At 43.5% G+C, this 19762-nt stretch overlaps 1 protein-coding gene across 1 annotated transcript; it reads left to right on the top strand.

Annotated features, from left to right (window-relative positions):
• Positions 1 to 806: 806 nt before the first annotated feature.
• Positions 807 to 17440, top strand: LGI2 (leucine rich repeat LGI family member 2). The gene is made up of 8 exons (XM_034064891.1): positions 807 to 979; positions 1067 to 1138; positions 3369 to 3440; positions 6659 to 6730; positions 7281 to 7352; positions 8449 to 8618; positions 13740 to 13904; positions 16623 to 17440. The coding sequence occupies exons 1-8, from the start codon at positions 807 to 809 to the stop codon at positions 17438 to 17440; spliced, it is 1614 nt and encodes a 537-aa protein (XP_033920782.1).
• The last annotated feature ends 2322 nt before the right edge of the window (positions 17441 to 19762 follow it).

Raw genomic sequence — 19762 nt, 5'->3', positions numbered from 1 at the left:
CTTGCAACAGGCCCATGTGGACCAAGGGAAGAGGCTGGGACACTAAGGACAGAGTTAAAAGAGTAATTATTTCATTCATGTACATGAGGCATCCCGTTCAAATTGGGGCACCAGAATGTGGTTTCAGAACACACAGCTCTGATACCTTTCAAGCATTCAGATACATCATGATTTGATCAATCACTACTTAACACACGTTACTACTGCAAAGCAACTATAATTCTATTGTGTTATCACCCATCTGCTTCTTTCTTGACTAGACATCCCTAGAGTTGGTCTTGCTACAGTTAGAATCATACAATCAATCAGGTTGGAAAAGGCCTTTAAAATCACAAAGTCCATTTCCTCACGACTGCCAAGTCCACGACTAAACCACATCACTGAGAGCCTCATCCACACTGTTTCTGAACACTTCCAGGGACGGTGATTCCACCACTGCCGTGGGCAGCCTGTTCCAATGCCTTTTGTGAAGACATTTTTCCTAATAGCCAGTCCAAACCTCCCCTGGTGCAGCTTGAGCCCGTTACTTCTTGTCCTATTGCTTGTTACCTGGGGGAAAAGACCGACCCTCCAACCTGGCCTTGAGAGCGCAACCAACAGCAGGGGCCGGGGGACAGCGCCGCCCCCTGCCTTCCTGCGGGGCAGGAGCACGCATCCACCCTGCCCAGAGCCAGCGGGCCACGCGATCCCCCGCCTCGCACCGCCCCTCGCACCGCCCGGCCCGGGACCCCCCTTTCCCCGCCCGCCCCGGGGCGGTGCCGCGCTGATGTCAGGGTGCGGGAGGCGGCGGTGCCGGTGGTGCGGGCATGGCGGTGCCGCTGCGGCTGCTGCCGCTCTGCGCCCTGCTGCTGCTGCCGCTGCCCGGGGCTCCGCGCAGGCCGCCGCGCTGCGGGCCGCCCTGCAGCTGCTGGCGGGAGTCGGCGCTGTGCGTCGGGGCAGCGGGGGCCCCCCGCGGGCTGCCCGCCGGCCTGGGGTCCTTGTGAGTGCGGGGCAAGGAGCGGGAGGGAGGGGAGGGGGTGTCGGACGCGGGGCGGTCCCGCTTCATGGGAGGTTTCTCTCCTGACAGGAGCCTGGTAAACGGGACGTTCGCCGAAGTCAAGGACAGGATGTTTTCCCACCTGCCCTCCTTGCAGCTGCTGTAAGTATGGCACTGGAAAGGGCAGCGGCGAGCTCGCACTTTGCGCTTCCTAAACTGAATTACGGGTGCCCTTGTAGGAACGGGGGGGAACGGGGACATTCCCAGCTTGTGCAGCATCCCTTGATGTAGCTGCTGCTTCATAACAGAGGGATGCATTTTCCGTTCATAAACCACTTCATAAAATGCGAGCTTAGTTGCTGAAGGAGGACAAAATGTTTTATGATACCCTAAGTTCCCTGTTATATAAACCCTCCCACGCCACCAGCTTTAGTAAGTTTGTAGTGCTGAGTTTTCATGTGGTGCCTTGCTCCGGCTCACTTTGTGCCCAGGGGTCTCACACTGGCTTTGGGGCATTGCAGGAGCTCCGGGGGTGAGCAGAGGCTGCTGGGACACTCCTGGGAGGAAAGCAAGCCTCTGTGCAAAGCCTCTGTGCATGAAGTGCTCGTGGTGTCTGCAGCATGACTCTGGGCTTCGGTGTCCAACTTGGAGGGTTGCCCCAGCTGACCTGGTGGGCCTCTGGCCCGGGGGACAGCAGTCCAGCTCCGGCACTCTGCAGCGCTCCCTCCTTCCTGACCTTGGGCACCTCGGTGGTCGTGCCCGTTGCAGTTAGGTGTGTGCCTGCAGCTCAGGCAGCTTACCCAAACTTGGCTTAATTTAGCTGTCCTGGAAGGCAGTAGTGGAAAGGCACAGACACAGAGTGCGGTACAATCCCCTCGGGAGCCTCGGTGCCTGTTTCTCTGATAAGTTGCTTCATCTGTGCCCTGCATAGACCAGTTCAGCCTGCCTGTGATGCCTGATACCAGGCAGACCCTCCATGCCTCCCGCAGAAAAGACACACTGCAAAGAAAATTGAAGCAAAAAGGTGCGAGGCACCCAGGCTGAGCTCTCACCACAGAGCTAGGTGTTAAAATTGGTATGAGCAAGAGGTAGTCCCTGAAGGCCTCTGCCAGTGTTATGGTCTGTCTTTGGGCACCCCTCCTCGTTTGACTCAAAGGCCTGTCTCACTATCTGGAGGAGCAGCATCCCATGGAAAACACTGTGGAGAAATGGGCAGAGTAAGGGGTGGAGGCTTGCACCTTCTTTAGTGTGGCACCAGTCCCAAACCCAAGTGCCTGTGGGCCTTGGGGCTCAGCACAGAGCCCCGGGAAGAGGGCAGAGGCACTTTGCCCACTGGCGAATGGGGGCAACCAGCTGACCTGTACCAGCTGGGAAGGGAGGAACCCAAGTTTGGGCTGAGAGAAACCATGGGTGGAAAACTCAAGATGAGGAGAATCTGGCTTGTTTTGGGTATCAGTACTGGGAAGAGGGAGGAAGAGCACATGAAGGTTATCCCTATTCCTTAGCTGTAGCAGATTTTCAGGAGGCATTGGGGTGTGTGGGGTGGTGGGGCAGAGGTTGAGAAAATCAGAAGTTGCCAATGTCACTTTATGCGCTAGATCAGGCATGGGAGCCAGAAGGGTTTGGCACCATCACCACCACCTTGGGCCCTGACAGATTTTGTTGGTGTAGTTTGTGACTTTCCTTCAAGCACAAGAAAAAAGAATGATTAAATGGCAAAAGAGATATATACATAATTGATCACTTGGGTACTTCCTGTGTCCTCTGTGGCAGTAGCCATGGTAAAAGAGTAATGTAAGGATTTATTCTTAATGGCAGCTTGCATCTTTGTCAGATTTCTTTGAGATAATTTGAGTATTTGTCTAGCATTAGTATAATAACCGAGGATCACAGGGAAAGTTTGCATTTCATGTTCATTAGTCTTCTAAATTAATTTAGTAAAATGCCTAAAACCAGACAAAAAGAAGATTAATAAGTTTCTCTAATAAAGTGATTAATGTAGACATATTCACTTGGAAAATTCAGAGATTTTCTGAAAATTACTTCTTTTGAGTCGCATTTGATTGTTAGACCAAATAAGAAGTTTTGCTATTTCTTGTCTTTTTCAGGGGATCAGATTGTCAAGGGTCAGGTTGCATTTAACCATGGTGGATGGCACAGTGAGCATTTTTCCTGGGCATCAGTGGACATTAACTAGCATCACATTATGCCTTTGGTTTGTTTTTTTTTCTTTTAATAGGCCATTCCACAGAGGTTTATATGTGCTACACTGGTGGGGCAATATGGGCTCGAGTCAGTAATATTAGTTTGGTCATGGGCAATAAACACAACAGGCATAATCCAACGTGTCAAGCTTTAATGTGCTTTCCTAATGCCTGCTTTCCATTTTCAGCTTGCTAAACTCCAATTCCTTCACTGTTATACGAGATGACGCCTTTGCTGGTCTCTTCCATCTAGAATACCTGTGAGTCTGGTATTTTATGTCTTCCCCTGTCCTTTATAAATCAAGATGTTTCGATAAGTTGCCAAGATTCCTGCTGTGGAGTCTTAGTCTTTAGTGTGGTTCCCAGGAGCAGGGGGGATGAAGGATTTACGTTCCGCTCCTGTGCAAGTATTCTTTATAGTGGCTCACCCTTTCTCAGAAGTTGCAAGTGGATTTTTAAAGTAAGCTATGAATGCAAGGTGATAATCACAGTACATTGAAAGGCATTGGCTTGGCTTTCCAGAACAGTGGCATCGCTGTCGAGGGGCTTTGAACTACAGGAAAGAGGTGGGAAAGCCTCTCCTGGCCTGCTGGCAGCCTGAAGAGGAGTCACAGGGTATCTGTGTACTGCCCAGAGCATCCCTGATTGCCTGGCTCATTCTCTTCTCCCAGCTTTCTTTCTTTTCCAACTTCACCTTTTTTCTGCTATCGCATTTAATGCCCGTGGCATTTATCTTTATGTTATAAATAATTATAAATATATGAATATATAAACATATATTTCATATAATATACATTATTGCAATTATTTAAGTTATTATTTATGTTCATTTGTTCTCCTTTGTTCACTTTCTTGATTTTTACAGTATCTTCATTTCCCAATTTTTTTTTTTTTTAGGTCACCCTTTTTAATTTTTAAAAAAGTATTATCCCTGGTACCAGGTTGTCCTCACTTCATACTCCAAAGGACTGCCATTTCTCTGTGTTACCGGACACGAGCTGGTATGTTTGAAACTTGGAATATGATCTGAAAGAAATTCCTCTTGCCACCCACCTTTTCATGCTGAAAGGTAGCTGTGGAAAACATTTCTGTATTTTTCCAGAGGAAGACCAATGCTCATAGAACAGTGCAGACAAATAGGTGTTAAGGTGGGGTGCATTCAAGTTTACTAGTCTGATATGTGTGGAGCAGCTGACACTGGAATTTGCAGACCAAGAAATAGAGGATAATGGTAAATGGTAAATTCTAAAATCCATGCTTCGGATATTTTAGAGGATTTTTCACGGACAGTGAACTCCCTAATCATTCTCTTTTCCATGTGTCTACAAGGAAAAAAGTAATTTTGAATATGTTTGTAAAAAGGAAGAAAACCATTTTAGTGTCATTTCATGAATTACTTGCTTTCAAGTGCTGATGACTTTGTCCCAGCAGCATACTTGGCTGTCATGGTTGCATTAGCGAGTGCAGAGAGACCTCAGTCTGAAAGAAGAAATTCCTGCCTGCCCCTCCTTGGCTGATCAAAGCGGCAATCTCTTTCCCTGGTTGTCAGCTGCAAGCCAGGGAACAGCATGAAGACTGCTAAAGCCTTACAGTTTTGAGTTTCCTTTAGCAGGAGCTAAGCAAGTGGCCTCAGTTAATGGCTGTGGTCGCCCTCCCTGCCAGGTACAAAGAGTGCTTCCTATTCCCAGCAAATCACACCTCCACCTTTTGGAAGTTGGGTGCAAGTGGCCTTTCCCTGGGTTTTTGTGGCCACGGAGCCAGTAACAGCATTACAGCTTTTGTAACTCATGTCTGTCAGTTACCAGTGATCAGACCTTACAGAGAATAAGAAACCCTCTCTGACAAACAAGAATAGCAAGTTTCTTTATGTACAAAGCTAAGTCTCCAAACAAATAGCTGCTGGTGAGTGCCCGCAGCAGATACTTATATATATATATATATATATGTGTGTGTATATATATATATATATATATGTATATATATAGATAATATACCTCCAGCTGTGTCCTGCTGAGCTTGCAGAACTGACAATGGCATTCAATGTACCCTTAAACTATATGGCTCCATGTACAGTCTGTATTAGACAGGTCTGATAAAGATGGGAGTTTTGTTGGTGAACAGAGTGGCATTCCCAGGGTAGCATCCTTTTGAGGCCAGGTTTGGTGACTCAGGAATCCGGCAAATTATTGAGTCCCAGCCCAAATTTGCATCATCTTGCTGCAGTGTGTGCAATGAAGCTGTGTTTATTTGCATGGACTGGTGAACTGGCACTGTGCAGGGATGCCAGGTGCTGATGACAGTATCAGGAGGCAGTTTGGCTCTCTGCAATTTGAATTCATGACCCCAGGCAGCCTTGGAACAGTTGAACCTCTTCTGACACCTGTGTAGATACAACACTTTCTTATCTGCAGCTTTTGCTTGCAGTCAGGGTCCCAGTCACTTCATGCAGGATTTTGGCTACATCTAAACAGCAGAACCAAGAGCACGTGGCATCCCACATCCCCATCTTGACTCTCTTTTGAGGAGACCTTGGCTCATAGTGTTTTTTCTCTATTTCCCGGGAAGGCAAACAAGGATGTATAGAAGAAGTGAGACATTTATATCTCATGAAACCTTTTATAAAGTCAGCATGTCTTCATCCAGGTTCTGCTGTACCATGCAATACCTTGATGGCCACCTGGCTGCAATTGACTTGCAGGGCTGATGATGTATTTAGGGATGTGTCCTCAAGTGCTCAGGGGTCAAAATGCTCAAATATCAACGCTTTCTTTAAATGCTGACATTCAGTCAGGAGGAGCAGCATGCTCCTGGAATCGATACGTGCCTGTCATTATTCCCCCAGTGCACTGGGCCGTGACTTGTGTGCAGGTGGGCACCCTGCAGAGGTGGTATCCTGGCTGGAGGGAGCTGAACTGCAGCAGCAAGAACAAGACACTGGTATTGCCATTTACACAGGCTTTGTATGTGTACGGTTCCTGTCACAGCTCTATGGGTGCTGAGGTGGGACAGTGCGTGCAGCCACAGGACCTGCCCATCAGAGTGTCTGTCTTCAGCCCAGGCAGCCCTGGCACTTCTGTGCTGCCATGTGGTGTTACAGTGCAGGTGATTTGTGAGAGGAATGTAAGACCTTGGCTTTCAAAGGCCACCTTAGAAACCTCTCGTACACAGGTCTCTTGCCTCACACAACACACCCTGAGAGGATTAACCAACAGAGGAGTAATGTCTTTTGCTATGTCTGTTTTGCTCCTCTTCTGCTGGATGTTTGTGTCACATGCCACTGTCCCTTTTGCTGCATGGTACTTTCATCATTCCTTGCAGTCCACCCAAGGAAAGTGGTAAAGGGAAAATGAGCTCCACTGAGACTTCCCCACCTTTAAGTCTGAAGGGGCTGCCACTGCTGAATTTGGAGGCCATAGCTTAAAGCACTGGTGAGGCCAATAATAAAGTCTTTTAATTTTTTTTTTGTTTGTTTTCCTAGATTCATTGAAGGAAATAAAATTGAAACCATTTCAAGAAATGCTTTTCGTGGCCTTCGAGACCTGACTCACCTGTAAGTTATTTAACACTTGGTAATTTTTGCTTGAACAGACTCTTCGGGGGGACCACTGGTTTTTCTGCTACAGCGAAAACCTCTCTTCCCCTCCATGCATCAGCTTCCTCCTGCTGTCAGCAGCATGTGTCCCTCAATTTAATAAGTGGCCTTAAAAGAACTCCTGCTGGGGCAGCCCTGTGGCATGTTGGGCTGCTTGTGCACACTTACAGCTTGTGCTGGGATGCAGCTGCTGCGTGTGGATGCTGAACCACTATCACCATTACACGGTGTACTAGTGATTATCAGTCCTGGTTCTTCAGCATGCTCAGTGATTGCTCTGTGTGTTGCATTTGCACCTGGGCAATAAAAAAGTTCTATGTATTTTACTTTTACATGATCTTCAAGCAATCTTCATTCTTGAATAAGAATAATTAATATGTGCCTGTTCCTTATAACTATTAACAATGCCAGTGGCTGGACAGTTCTAACAATTGTAGGTGAGCTCAGACTTAATGAGTCAGCCAGACAACGGACAGCAATGGTACTAAGCTCTAACTTTCTTTCCTAGTTCTTTGGCCAATAACCATCTCAAAGCTCTGCCGAGGGATGTCTTCAGTGATTTAGATTCTTTAATTGAACTGTAAGTAATGAGAATCTTTCTACTGGCTGCCTAATTCTGTCACTCTGTTACTCTTGAGTTTTACATTCTGGGTTTATGTGGTGCTGTACCTGATATCTGCACAGGAAGGAAGTGTGCCTTTTGTTGTGCTAGCTTTCCTAATTTTAAAATTGTTTACTTGCTAGACTCCTCTAAAATAACTGCTGTTTCTCAAATCACTGTTGTTTCTCGTGCTGCTGTACATAGCTTGCATTATTGTACTTCTTTTTGATGTTTCATATAAATTGCTTTTAGGGAAAGGGAGACAACAAATTTTAAAACTACGATTTCTCTGAACATTTTCCCTATTATTGTGCATGCATCCCCTGAGATTACATTAGTGAAAGGCATTCATTTTTTTTTTGTTTTTATGTAGTTGTAGCACATTGTTGACTTAACTGTTAGTGTTGTCTTGTATAATTGAGCGGATAGTCAGCTTCTCCTATTTTTGGCCTAGCTCTCCCAGACAGCAAAGTATAATTGTAAACAACAAAAATTGCCAGGAGATCGAAGAACCAAGTACAGTGCTGAAATTGCACATACATTAGTAGTGAAGGTTAAATTGACCACACATCAGCAGTGACTCAGAAAACACAAGCCTTACATCTGTATTTTAATGTAACACAGAAATGGTGCCAGCAAGGCCACTCTGTCAACCAGTGGTGCTGGAGTAGTTTAGTGAAGGAATGGGATCTGTCAGTGTCAGCAGTAGATGGAGGGAAGGAGGCTTGCAGCAGATGACCAGACTGTCAGGATTTATTACATTACAGTCCTAATCCCATGAAGATTTATAAATGTGAGTGACTTTACACGTGAATCACAGAGCTCCATTACTATGGTTATATGTGAGCATATTTCCTAGATAGAAACAGTTTTTCCAAGGACAACAATTAGTGAAGGAGAGTTCATAGTAAGAGAGTCCAAATAAAACTGAAGCAACTTCCCTGTTCTCAATTCAGAAACAATTCAAGGCTACTCAGGTATTTTTACATTCAGCATGTCAAGGTGATAACAGTTCTATAGTATTCATATTGCTATCAACCTTTTCAAATATGTTTATTTCTGTGTGTTTTTTTAGAGATTTAAGGGGAAATAAATTTGAGTGTGACTGCAAAGCCAAGTGGTTGTTTTTGTGGTTAAAGATGACAAATTCCACTGTTTCTGATGTCCTGTGTATTGGTCCAGCAGAATATCAGGATAAGAAGTTAAATGATGTGACAAGTTTTGATTATGAATGCACCACTACAGGTATTCAGAATGTATATTTCTAAGCACACTACAAATGGTTAAATATCAGAAGTTTAGACTATACCTTTTTGCTTCTGTGAGCATGACCTGGGGGGAGGAAAGGGTTACATACAAAGCACTACCAAGTACAAGAACAAGCATAAAATGAGAAAATTACATTTCGAAGTCAAAGTAAGTACCGAGTTTTTATTTGGATTAAATGATAATGGAAGAAGAGCTCTGACTATTCATATTCCAAAAGACTTGATTATGACTCCCTTTGCGACTTACTTTTCATCACAGAATGCTTTCTATTATCTGGAATAAGGCCATATAGTTACGACATATGAGCTTCCCAAAATCTCTGTATTTCACAGAAAGCAATGAAAAGAAGTTAAAATAATGTGGCTATATCTGTTATCTTTATTCAATAGGCCACTATTTAATAGCATCAAAAGTGGTGGCAATACTGCCAGCTGTTCTTCATGGAACTCCATTAAGTTGTGGGAAATGTCCAATAATATTCTCACTACTGTCTTGTTTAGGATCTTGATTTTTATTCTAGGTAATGTAAAGCATGCTAAAGGAAGTGAAGAGAAACTTGCATGTGGTTATGCTCATGTTTTATGACTGAACAGCCGCAGTTACCTATCTTTAAATGTAGTCACATCATATAACTGAGTATATAAGCTGCGAGTATTGTTTTTCATCTTTCATGTATATGATGTCAGCATTCTGCCTTTTTTTCTGTAGAGTAATACCAGAGGCATTCAAGTTCTCATGTGTCATCAAGTCATCGCTATTAAAAGACAATAGGAAAGTCGATTGCTAGTAATGTAAAATGAAGTTTCGTGACAGGGAATGGTAATCCAAGGGCAATATGTAAGGGAAAAGAGAATTAATTCAAAATTCAAAAATACATCAGAAGAGTAGCAGGTGTAAAGCATGATAATCTGCTACATAAAGGATGTCAAAACCAGGAGAGCAGTATAGCTTAGAATGGTACCTAAGTTACATTCCTGTGTCTGCCAAGTCACTGAGATGCCAAAGTACAAAGTAAAAGCCACTTTATTTCATTGCAGTCTGGTTTAAGCAATTGCACAGCACTAATGGTGTGGATGAGCAAGCCTTATCTACCTAGTCCTCACACCTATACTGACTTACCTGCCCTCTATATATTTCTGTCATCTATATGTACCTAAGAAATATGAGGTTGCAACAGGCAAAATTCACCCTTAATATCAGTTCCTTGGTCTGCTGTAGGTGAAATTACTCCAACCATGAATGTAATTTCACATGCTGTAGTTTGCTGGGGAGCTAAGATGTTAACGTGGTACAAGGACTGCCCAGCTGAGTATTCAGATGCCATCAGAGAAGTGCTCTGGCAGCACAGCATGTAGCTGTAATACACTCTTCAGATAGCAGAGGGCATTTTCAGACCAGTAATTCTCTGGGAAGGCTGTGTGCTGAACCCCTCTGGCCTGGGGGTGGGCAGCAGCAGGCTTCCCGGAGCTCCAGTGCATAGCAAAGGTGGAGGGTGTAGAAGACAAGGATCTCTGGCATCTTTACAAAGTGCCAAGAGGTACCTGCAGGAATTATCTGTAAAAGACAAAACAGATCAGTAGAGCAGAAATGCAGATCTTCAGGAGTGTCATGTTTGAGCCAGCATCATGTCCCCTGCACTAAACTGGAAGTTATCTTTCTCAGGCTACAACCCTCTGGTGTCCTTGGTGGTCTGCAGTGTCAGGCTACAGCTGCTTTTTCCTTCTCTGCCTTTGCTTTCCGCAGCTCCAAAGGGATCATAAATATGTCCATATTCATTCCTTGAGGACTGATTAGTCACAGGCTCAGGCTTGTACCATATTCTGCATGTAGTCTCCTTTCCCAGTCGATGACGAGCAGTGCTCTGCAAACCTCTTTCATTCATGTTAGTCTTCAGTATTATGTTTCCCTCCTTTGCCAGATGTGATGAGACTTTCCATTATTTCTGGTCTCTAGTACCCTGTGTTGAGCATGACTGGTTGTAGGATATGGTAACAAAGCCGTTTGCTTGGTAAAACATGCATCTCATTGGCTTCATTGGCTCATTGCATCCACTGAACTGGTATAATGGTAACAGGAGGAGAAATGGAAAGAAGTGCTGCCAAATAAAAAATCAAAACAAGACAAAGAACAAAATGCTCCTATTGCTTCTTCACAGAGAAAGCAATTCATAGTGTTGGTGATCTGCCCTTGTAACTCTTTTTGTGATAGCAGCCCTCTTTCCCATGTCTCATGGCTTACATCATGGAAGCAGGTCAAGCTGTTTCATTTCATTTCATGTTGTCCCATAACAGTGTGCGAGGGGGCTGTGCTGTGGCTATAAGCACAGTGGGGGACATGTAACTTATGTTGAGGAGGCTGGGAAGTGGGCCTCATGCTCCCACAGTAACTGAGAACAGGTTGTGTGCATGCTTGGGACCTGCTTTGCCCAAGCCTGCAGGCAGGGATCATCTCACTGAGCTTTGAAAGCTTGGTTTCCCCTTTCTTTACCTAGCTGGGATTGTCTTCTCTCTTTCCCCATGGGCTGGAAGGAAGGTAGTTTGCAAATTAAGAGTTACCTGCTGTGTACTCACTACTCTGCGAGATTGCCTGTGCTGTTGTGGTGGGAGATGGGAATGGATGGCTAATGCTCCCTGATAGTACACCCAGGTCCTGTTAGAAGTCTCTGCCATGGGGAACAAAAGAGGGGGACCAAGTCACAGAGTGCAGTTTAGGAGCTGCTGCCCAAACAGGTCATTGCTCCCCTTTCTCTTTAGTGTCCTCCAGCATTCTCTGTACGCTCCATCTCAGCTCTGCCAGCATCAGCATTCTTGTGTGCTGGAATCAGCCAGAGTAGTGGAAGCGAAATCAGCCCAGCAACAAGAGAGCTGGGTCTCTCATCCATGATGGCTAATGCCAGTTCAGCATCAGGAGCAGAGGCAGAGTGGTGGCTGGAGGATTGGGGGGCACACCACCCCAGCTCCCAGGCAGCAGAAAGCAGTGTTAAAACCATGACAGGGGGAGTAAAATCATGCATCAGGGTAGAAGGAGAGGGCAACAGACTGGGCAGCCAGCAGCACAGGGGAAGCGAAGGCAGCATCCTCTTCCCTCTCCCATGCAGGCTGAGCTGGCTTCAAAGAGAACAATGTTGGGACACCTCCTCCATGCACACACACCATATTTACTGTACAAGCTCTTTCTAGAATTAAAGCAAGGTATGTGGACCTGCCTGTAAAACTAAGTCAAGCCTCCAAGACGTGAATTGCTGGCAATCCTGATGTTGCAGCATCCCTTTACTGTGTGACCCTGTTGTACATTAGAGTCTCATATTTCCAGCTGGTGCTAAAACCAACATTTATTGCTTTTACTGATTATGACTGATTTTGTTACCCATTTTTATTCATCCAGTGATACAAAGAGCCAAATGACAGGTGCAAGTAAAAATAGCTGTGTTAACACTGAATCATTTCTGAATGAGCAGTGGGTATCAATACACAGACTGGCTTGTTTTAATTCACAGACTCCCTCAGACTGTTTCACATCTGCTCAGATTTCAAGAGATGTCTTTTTCAGGATTAGGGTTTGGGTTTTTGTTTTGTTTTGGCTTGGTTTTTTTTAAAGATTTTAAAAATATTTTGATTCTGAGTGACTGTATCTGCTATTGTTCCATCCTTAGCTGCCTTCCCTGATTTATCACTTACTTTTACTTTCTGCATATTTCAGTGTCAGCTTTCTCCAATTCTTTTGTTTTTCCCAGTGAGTATGAAGACAACTTTCTTGTTTTCCTACCAGCATTTATGAATCAAACCCAAACTCTATTTATGATAGTCCCTCAAAGAATGGAGACTGTCATTTCTTTCGCAGCTGTAGAATCTGCTCTGTTTGTTTAATGGCAGTCATCTATCTTTATTCTCCAGAAGTGTAACTCCTCAAGGGCAAGGCTTTCAAGCATGCAGAGACAGAGGGTTCTTCATTCAAAAGCAATTATTTCATAATGCACCAAAATGAGGGACTCGAGTGAGGACTTAATTACCATTTCACCAAAATCCCTGGATGCTCAGGCCCTTCCAGCATAGGACTGCATGGTGAAAACATATAGCAAATGGAGCTTGAAACAGCGGTGTGTCGCTCTGCAGAGAAACGCCATTGTAGTGGAAGATGTATTTCCTTTTCTACATATCTGTATCCATACATCATGTCTGCCACTTTCTAGACCCAAGTGCTGGCTTTTCTTTGTCAGCTATGCTATACCGCTTTCTTTTTCTGATAATACTGACCTTCCCCAGCTGTCAGGCCAAAGATGAGACCCAAGTCTCCTAACTTTGCCCCAGACTGGCTCTGTGCTGAATGCTGACTTAGCCCTGGGTGAAGTTTAGAGTTAAATCTACAAATGCACTTAGATTATGAGAAAAAAAATCTTGCGTTTTTGAGTTACACTCTTAGCCTTTACAAGTTACACCATCTCCTCAGTCTTAGTGGCTAGGGTAAGTTTGCTACTGGATAGTAATTTGCAGGTTAGTTGTATTTTATGCCTAAACTACTTTACAATGCCCCATAAAACGTTATGTTAACTGAGTTTTTGATTACTCCATTTTGTCTATGGTCTAGCCAAAATGGGGTTATCCCCAGGCAAACTTCAGATACCATTTCACTTTCTGCCTGATTTAGCATAACACAAATTGCTAGTGATTAAATTTACATGACTTAAGAAGTTATTGGACTTCAGCTGGAAGTTGCTGTCTCTCAGCTTGACAGTGATTCTAGCAAGGCCATTTCACTTGACGGAAAGCACCTTCCAGCTGTGGAGAAAGAGACTTCTCTCTCAATACCCTAATTTCATTAATACCAGCCAGCTTAGATGGAAAATCTGATTTCTGCCACTATTTATGTATTTGATCTCCTTTGCAACTGTATTTCCAGAGAGGACAGTTTATGATGCCTAAAGCAGGAGACACTTTCCCCTGTTGCTGCATGCCTCATGTGAGCACTGACATTTCCATGTTAGTGTTACACAAAATCCAGACTGTTTTGCTGATTTTTTAGTGTAAATCGTTATAATCAGTGACCACTTTGTGTTTCCAGTAAAGATGTATGCTAACTTTTGAAAATGTATGTTTCTAGATTTTGTTGTTCACCAGATTTTGCCCTACCAGTCAGTTTCAGTGGATACATTCAACTCAAAGAATGATGTGTTTGTAGCCATTGCACAGCCCAGCATGGAGAACTGCATGGTGCTGGAATGGGACCACATTGAAATGAATTTCAGGAGTTACGACAACATCACAGGTATATGAACATCTGGATTCCTGTTGTTAATGAACTGCTGGCATTTCAGAAGGACAAGATTCATAGATGGGACCAGTTGATGGTTTTTGTTCTGAATCTGTGTTGCATTTAGCAGATCAAAGCGTGTAATGTTTGGACATTAGTGACCTCATGGAGTAGTGAATCTTGTTAATACATGCACATTCAACTTTGCTGTGGCACAAAAACTAGGCTTTTTTTTGTCTGATCTTGTAAATGGTTCTGAAGGCACAAACACTTGCTGTGAATGTCACACTGTGGCCCGGCTTAGCACTCACTGCCTGAATCACACTGTGGGTTACAGTGCAAGCTGAGGGAGCCCTTGCTCTTGCTAAAGTGCCTACAAAGTAGAATATAAAAATAGTCTACTGTGTGTAGAAGGAAATAGGTCTGAAGGATGCTTTTAGGATGGGTTGGCCAGGAAAGCATGTTTTACAGCTGAAGATGACATAGAAATACTTAAACTGTGTTTGTTACCTAGAGAGATGTGCTGCAAAGCTTTCATGTTTACTTTCCATTTACAAACATGCTAAATTAGCATCGTGGCCAGATTACTCATCAAACAAGAAAAGTCCATGTGGATGCCAGGTGATTTTTCTAATGCTATCAACCATTCTGTCCCTAACCAACACTCATGGTGCTCAGTCACACCATGAGAGCAGGGACAGAGTCTTTAGAGCTGTTACACACTGTCCAATTTCCCAGGTGCTTCTGGCTATTGGTTCTGGAGACTCAGGAGCTAAATTTCTCTGTGGACTCTTCTTCCCACATGTTCATTGTTATGTGTAATTACTTTTTATCTTGCCTTTTGGGAAACAAAGAGTCAGCTGCATCCCCATCTGGTCTACAAAGGCAGCAAGCACCTACCTCCTCAGGTCAGCTGTGTGTCACTAGTGAGAGTTTCCAAGATGCTACCCCTCCTTCAAGAAATATTGGAAATTAAAATTTTGCCTTTTTTATGTTTCATTGTGTTTGGTAGATTAGGGGGAAATACGTAGCAGTGAATGAAAGCTGAGAAGTTGATGGCCCAGAGAGAGCTAACAGAGCTCTGGAAATGAAATTGAGAGTTTGGGTAATTTCCAAGTTGTCTTCCAGTCACCTTCCTGTGAATAATGTGATTAGGAGACACTTCTGCTGGGTACCTGTGTCCTAACTCCACACCCAGTGTGCATGCCCAGACTTGTTTCTTTTGTTTCTTGAACACCCATCCTGTGTTCCTAGAAGGTCTGAGCTTGAGCTCTGGACTATGAAATGCGAGTGAGACTTTTGCTGGGGGATACAGACATGTAAAGAGCCTCTTGCAGAGCCTAAAGAGTGTTTTGTAGAGCTCAAGAGCCAGATATATGCTGTAAATATATGCTTGGCATTTGGATACCTGAATTTAGCCTTTTCCAACATGGGCTTATGGAGTTGAGCTAGTTGTCAAGGTTGCCTTTGTAGTCAACATGCAGATAATAGGCATTGCTGTCCTCTGCAAAAGGGGACATATAAAGGCCAGGTGAAATCTCCTCTAGAGTGCTTTTTGATTAAGTTAGACCAGAAAGAGCCTTGATGATCAGCTCAGCCATTCAAGTCTACACTGCAGATACCTGACAGTACTTGAGATGGATGCCACTTCTCCTACACTGGGCAGGTGCTAGATCGTCCCAGGCTGGCTGTGTTTGTTAATTTTTTTATGTGGTTCTTGTACAGTGACTTGACATTCTCAATATAGATCATAACCTGATCTGATCTAATCTGGCAATCACAATATTCCTAAATATTTCTAGTTTAACATAATCTCAAGAATACATAATAGAAACAACAGAGTCAGATTTATCTTTTTCATCCCGCTGTTGGGAGAAAAAGTAGAAAAAAGCTGACTCTGGCCCTCTTAGAGCGAGAAAGATAGACTATATAAGAGAAAGCTGCATGGAGACCTCATAGCAGCTGTCCAGTATCTGAAGGGGGCCTACAGAGATGCTGGGGAGGGACTGTTCATTAGGGACTGTAGTGATAGGACAAGGGGTAACGGGTTGAAACTTAAACAGCAGAGGTTTATATTGGATATAAGGAAGAAATTCTTTACTGTTAGGGTGGTGATGTACTGGAATGTGTTGCCCAGGGAGGTAGTGAATGCTCCATCCCTGGCAGTGTTCAAGGCCAGGTTGGATGAAGCCTTGGGTGATGTTGTTTAGTGTGAGGTGTCCCTGCCCATGTCAGGGGGGTTGGAACTAGAGGATCTTAGGATCCTTTCCAGCCCTAACTGTTCTATTTTATGATTCTTCTGGTTAAGCTGGAAAGATAGACATTCCAAGAATAAGAGAATTTCAGATTCCTGCTGAGTCATGAGATAACAACTCTTGTTATTTTGCAATAATAAAATTCAGGCTCAGTAATTGTTTTGAATATTAGGGTGCATGTGTTTGAACAAACAGAAAAAGAAAAGGTATTCTGGGTAAAAATGAATTAGCATTTTAGGGTACATCATACTTGCACACCTTGAGGGCTGCGACATTTTCAAGATTTGAAGTCACCTTTACCGTTCCTAGGGAGAAAAAAAGCATGAAAAGAAGCTCTGATGGCATGTAGCAGAAGACAAAATGATCAGATGGTGCAGATATAAAAAGACAGAGGGGTGATGTGGTAATCTCTCTGTGGTTTAAAAGGTGCTTTGTGCTGTGCTAATGTATGTGCTTTTTGTTTTCCTTTGGTCAATAGGTCAGTCCATAGTGGGATGTAAAGCCATTCTTGTTGGTGACCAAGTGTTTGTGGTGGTGGCACAACTCTTTGGTGGCTCACACATTTACAAGTATGATGAAAGCTGGACAAAGTTTGTCAAATTCCAGGATATCGAAGTATCTCGCATTTCCAAGCCAAATGATATAGAGCTTTTTGAGATAGACAATGAAATGTTTTTTGTCATAGCAGATAGCTCTAAAGCGGGTTTGTCAACAGTGTACAAGTGGAATAACAAAGGATTTTACTCATACCAGTCCCTTCACGAATGGTTCAGGGACACTGATGCTGAGTTTCTCGATATAGATGGGAAATCACATTTAATCCTCTCTAGCCGTTCCCAGGTTCCCATTATACTCCAGTGGAACAAAGCTTCCAAAAAGTTTGTTCCACACAGTGAAATCCCCAACATGGAAGATGTCTTAGCTGTGAAGAGTTTCAGGATGCAGGATGATCTATACATCACACTCACGAGATTCATTGGTGACTCTAGAGTTATGAAATGGAATAGCAAGCAGTTTGTGGAGATACAGGCTCTTCCATCCAGAGGAGCCATGACGCTGCAGCCTTTCTCCTTCAAGAACAATTACTACCTAGCTTTGGGAAGTGACTATACCTTCTCCCAGATTTACCAGTGGGATGGTGAAAAGAAGATTTTCAGATTATTTAAGGAAATCTATGTGCAAGCGCCACGGTCTTTCACAGCCGTGTCAACGGATCGAAGAGATTTTTTCTTTGCCTCTAGTTTTAAGGGAAACACTCAAATATTTGAACACATCATCATTGACTTGAGTTTATGAAAAGCTGCTGGAGTGAATTTCATGTGCAATGACATTTATACACAGACAAAACAACAGAGACATTTCCAAAACCAGGGTGCACCTATGGAGTGTGATGACATTTTCTGAACTTTTCAAACTTGCGTATTAATCAGGGATTGCATTTACTTGGTTACTGCATGACATGTCCGTTTTATCCTTTTTCAAAGACACTTTGCAATCTGCAGTCATTCAGAGGAGAGTGCAGTGCATCAGGATTAATGTTGACATCTAAGAGGATGGTCTCCATTTACCCAGAAAACTGTCTTGAACTGAACATCTCATAAAGAAAATGAAGACTGACCCATACAAAGCACAGAAATGATCTTGACTCTTAAACAAGCATGTTAGTAATGATTTTAAGACTGGAGTCAGTTCCTCATGATTGCTGATGAATTGCAGAAGCAAACAGTAATGCTCCAGAATATACTTTATTTTGGTTTCTTGAGGCCTATCTTCAAAATCTGTTTTTGTGGTTATAGTAAGTCTGAGGTATCATTTAAAATCATTGTAGATTAAAGGGCAAGTCAAAATCTATTGCCATTTTTCTTCCATTATTCACTATTTCAGCAGCAAACGTGTAATAAGTAGCTCAGCCCACAGTGAGGGGGTAGCTAGAAAAGGAAGAGTTTGTCACTTCTGGACTGTAAAATCTTAACACAGCAAATAATAGGTCTGCATGGTGCCATGAATGAATCAACTACAAATTCCATCCGCTTTCTATTTTACTGGGTATTCCAGAAATCCGTGTCATTTTGCCCTAATTCATGCCTTTTTCTGATGATCCTAGTAGATTCTGGGGTGTTTTAACAAGTATGTTGTGATCTCTCAGTCTAGAAAGCGCAGCTAGAGCTTAGCCTGAAGCACACACCTACATTCATGCACTCCATGCTGTAGCTCGTCTGCATGCAGTGAGATGATTTACTCTCCAGTGCTTCCCCAGAAGAACTCACAAGCAATAAATTGAGGTTTGGGTCATCATAAGCTGTATTGAGGAATCCTCCTGGCTGAGGTCTAGATATGACTTCAGTATCACTGAGTCTTTTGAAACCAAGGCAGCAGGAACTGTTTCAGGATAGAGCTATCCTTGCCTCCAAGAAAGAATTCCCTCTTAGTGGCTCCAGGCTTTTTCCAGGTTGCCAACCCACTGAAAGTTAAACTGGAGGATGTAAACACACTGTGCCCTGTTGGTGTTTTGGGTGGATACAGACTAAGGCATTCAGTCATCCTAAACAGGGCAGTCCTGGCATGCAAGGCCTCTGTCAGGATAACAGCAAGGGACTGTTTTCCTGGAAGGGCTCTCTACCATTCTTACCCAACAAAACTGTGTATCAGAGCCCTTGTTTGTTCACTTACACAGTGTGTTTCTTTGAGTTTTCATACCACTTAGTATACTAGGTTTTACCATGTCTTGCTGATTAATAATGATGGATAAATAGGCTTTGCATAAAGCAGGCAGAGCAAAAGAAACTGTCTTTTATTCCTTCATACTCACAGCTATCTCTGCTGAGTGAGCTTTACATTTTTGCCTTGGACATATGAAACATGGCTTATTATTACCAACAGAAATGTTCTTACAGGCTCTCCAATGTCCAACATGCCTTCCCTAACTTTTGCCTCATTCCTATGAAATAAAATTACTACTGGTCTCTCAGACACAACTAATTTTATTTTGTTTTTAAATGACATGTTTGGGTTTTCCCTGTAGAGATGCTTATCCTGATTTAATTTTTATTACATTGGCAATTTAGCCCATCCAGCCATCTGAAGTATTGAGCACTGGCCTCCGAATCCCAATGTGGTTTCAGCCCTGGTGGTTCAGTCAGACCAGGAGATGCGAAGTAAGCCTCTGCAGTCGGTTTTAGCAATACCTCCCCTAGGATTAAGCTAACAAATCTGACAAAACAGGGATGATTCATATGTTTGCCAGTGAATGAGATTTCATATCCTGTTCCCAGTTTACTTTCTGAAGTGGGTATGCCTGGCAAGCAGTGTTTCTTCAACCTGTGTTGCAGGAAGAATTTGTTATTGCTTTTCTGTTGAGCATGCATGTTTGAATAAAGTCAGATGCTCTGATGAGGAGGGGTGTTTCTCAGCGTGCCAGCACTTTCTTTTAGGGCTTGCTGTGAGTAACATTCCCTCAGCAAGGGGCATCAGGCAGAGCTAAAAAGCTCTGGAAAGAAACTGGATTTTGGCAATATTTACTTGAAGGGAAGCAAGAGGATGGTGGAAAAGGGCTTGTGTATCAAATACCAGGAGATTGTACTGTTTCAAGAGCCAAGGGGATTTTGAGACTTGGCTATC

The sequence above is a fragment of the Melopsittacus undulatus genome, chromosome 7 (genome assembly GCF_012275295.1).
Source record: "Melopsittacus undulatus isolate bMelUnd1 chromosome 7, bMelUnd1.mat.Z, whole genome shotgun sequence".
In the NCBI taxonomy this organism is placed as follows: Eukaryota; Metazoa; Chordata; class Aves; order Psittaciformes; family Psittaculidae; genus Melopsittacus; species Melopsittacus undulatus.
This window is presented reverse-complemented; position numbering and strand designations above follow the sequence as displayed.

Excerpts from the sequence above, each read along its gene's own strand:
- LGI2 (XM_034064891.1), top strand. The coding sequence starts at position 807 with ATGGCGGTGCCGCTGCGGCTGCTGCCGCTCTGCGCCCTGCTGCTGCTG. Across the intron at positions 3,441-6,658 it reads CTCTTCCATCTAGAATACCT|ATTCATTGAAGGAAATAAAA; the intron begins GTGAGTCTGGTA and ends TTGTTTTCCTAG. Across the intron at positions 13,905-16,622 it reads GAGTTACGACAACATCACAG|GTCAGTCCATAGTGGGATGT; the intron begins GTATATGAACAT and ends TTTGGTCAATAG.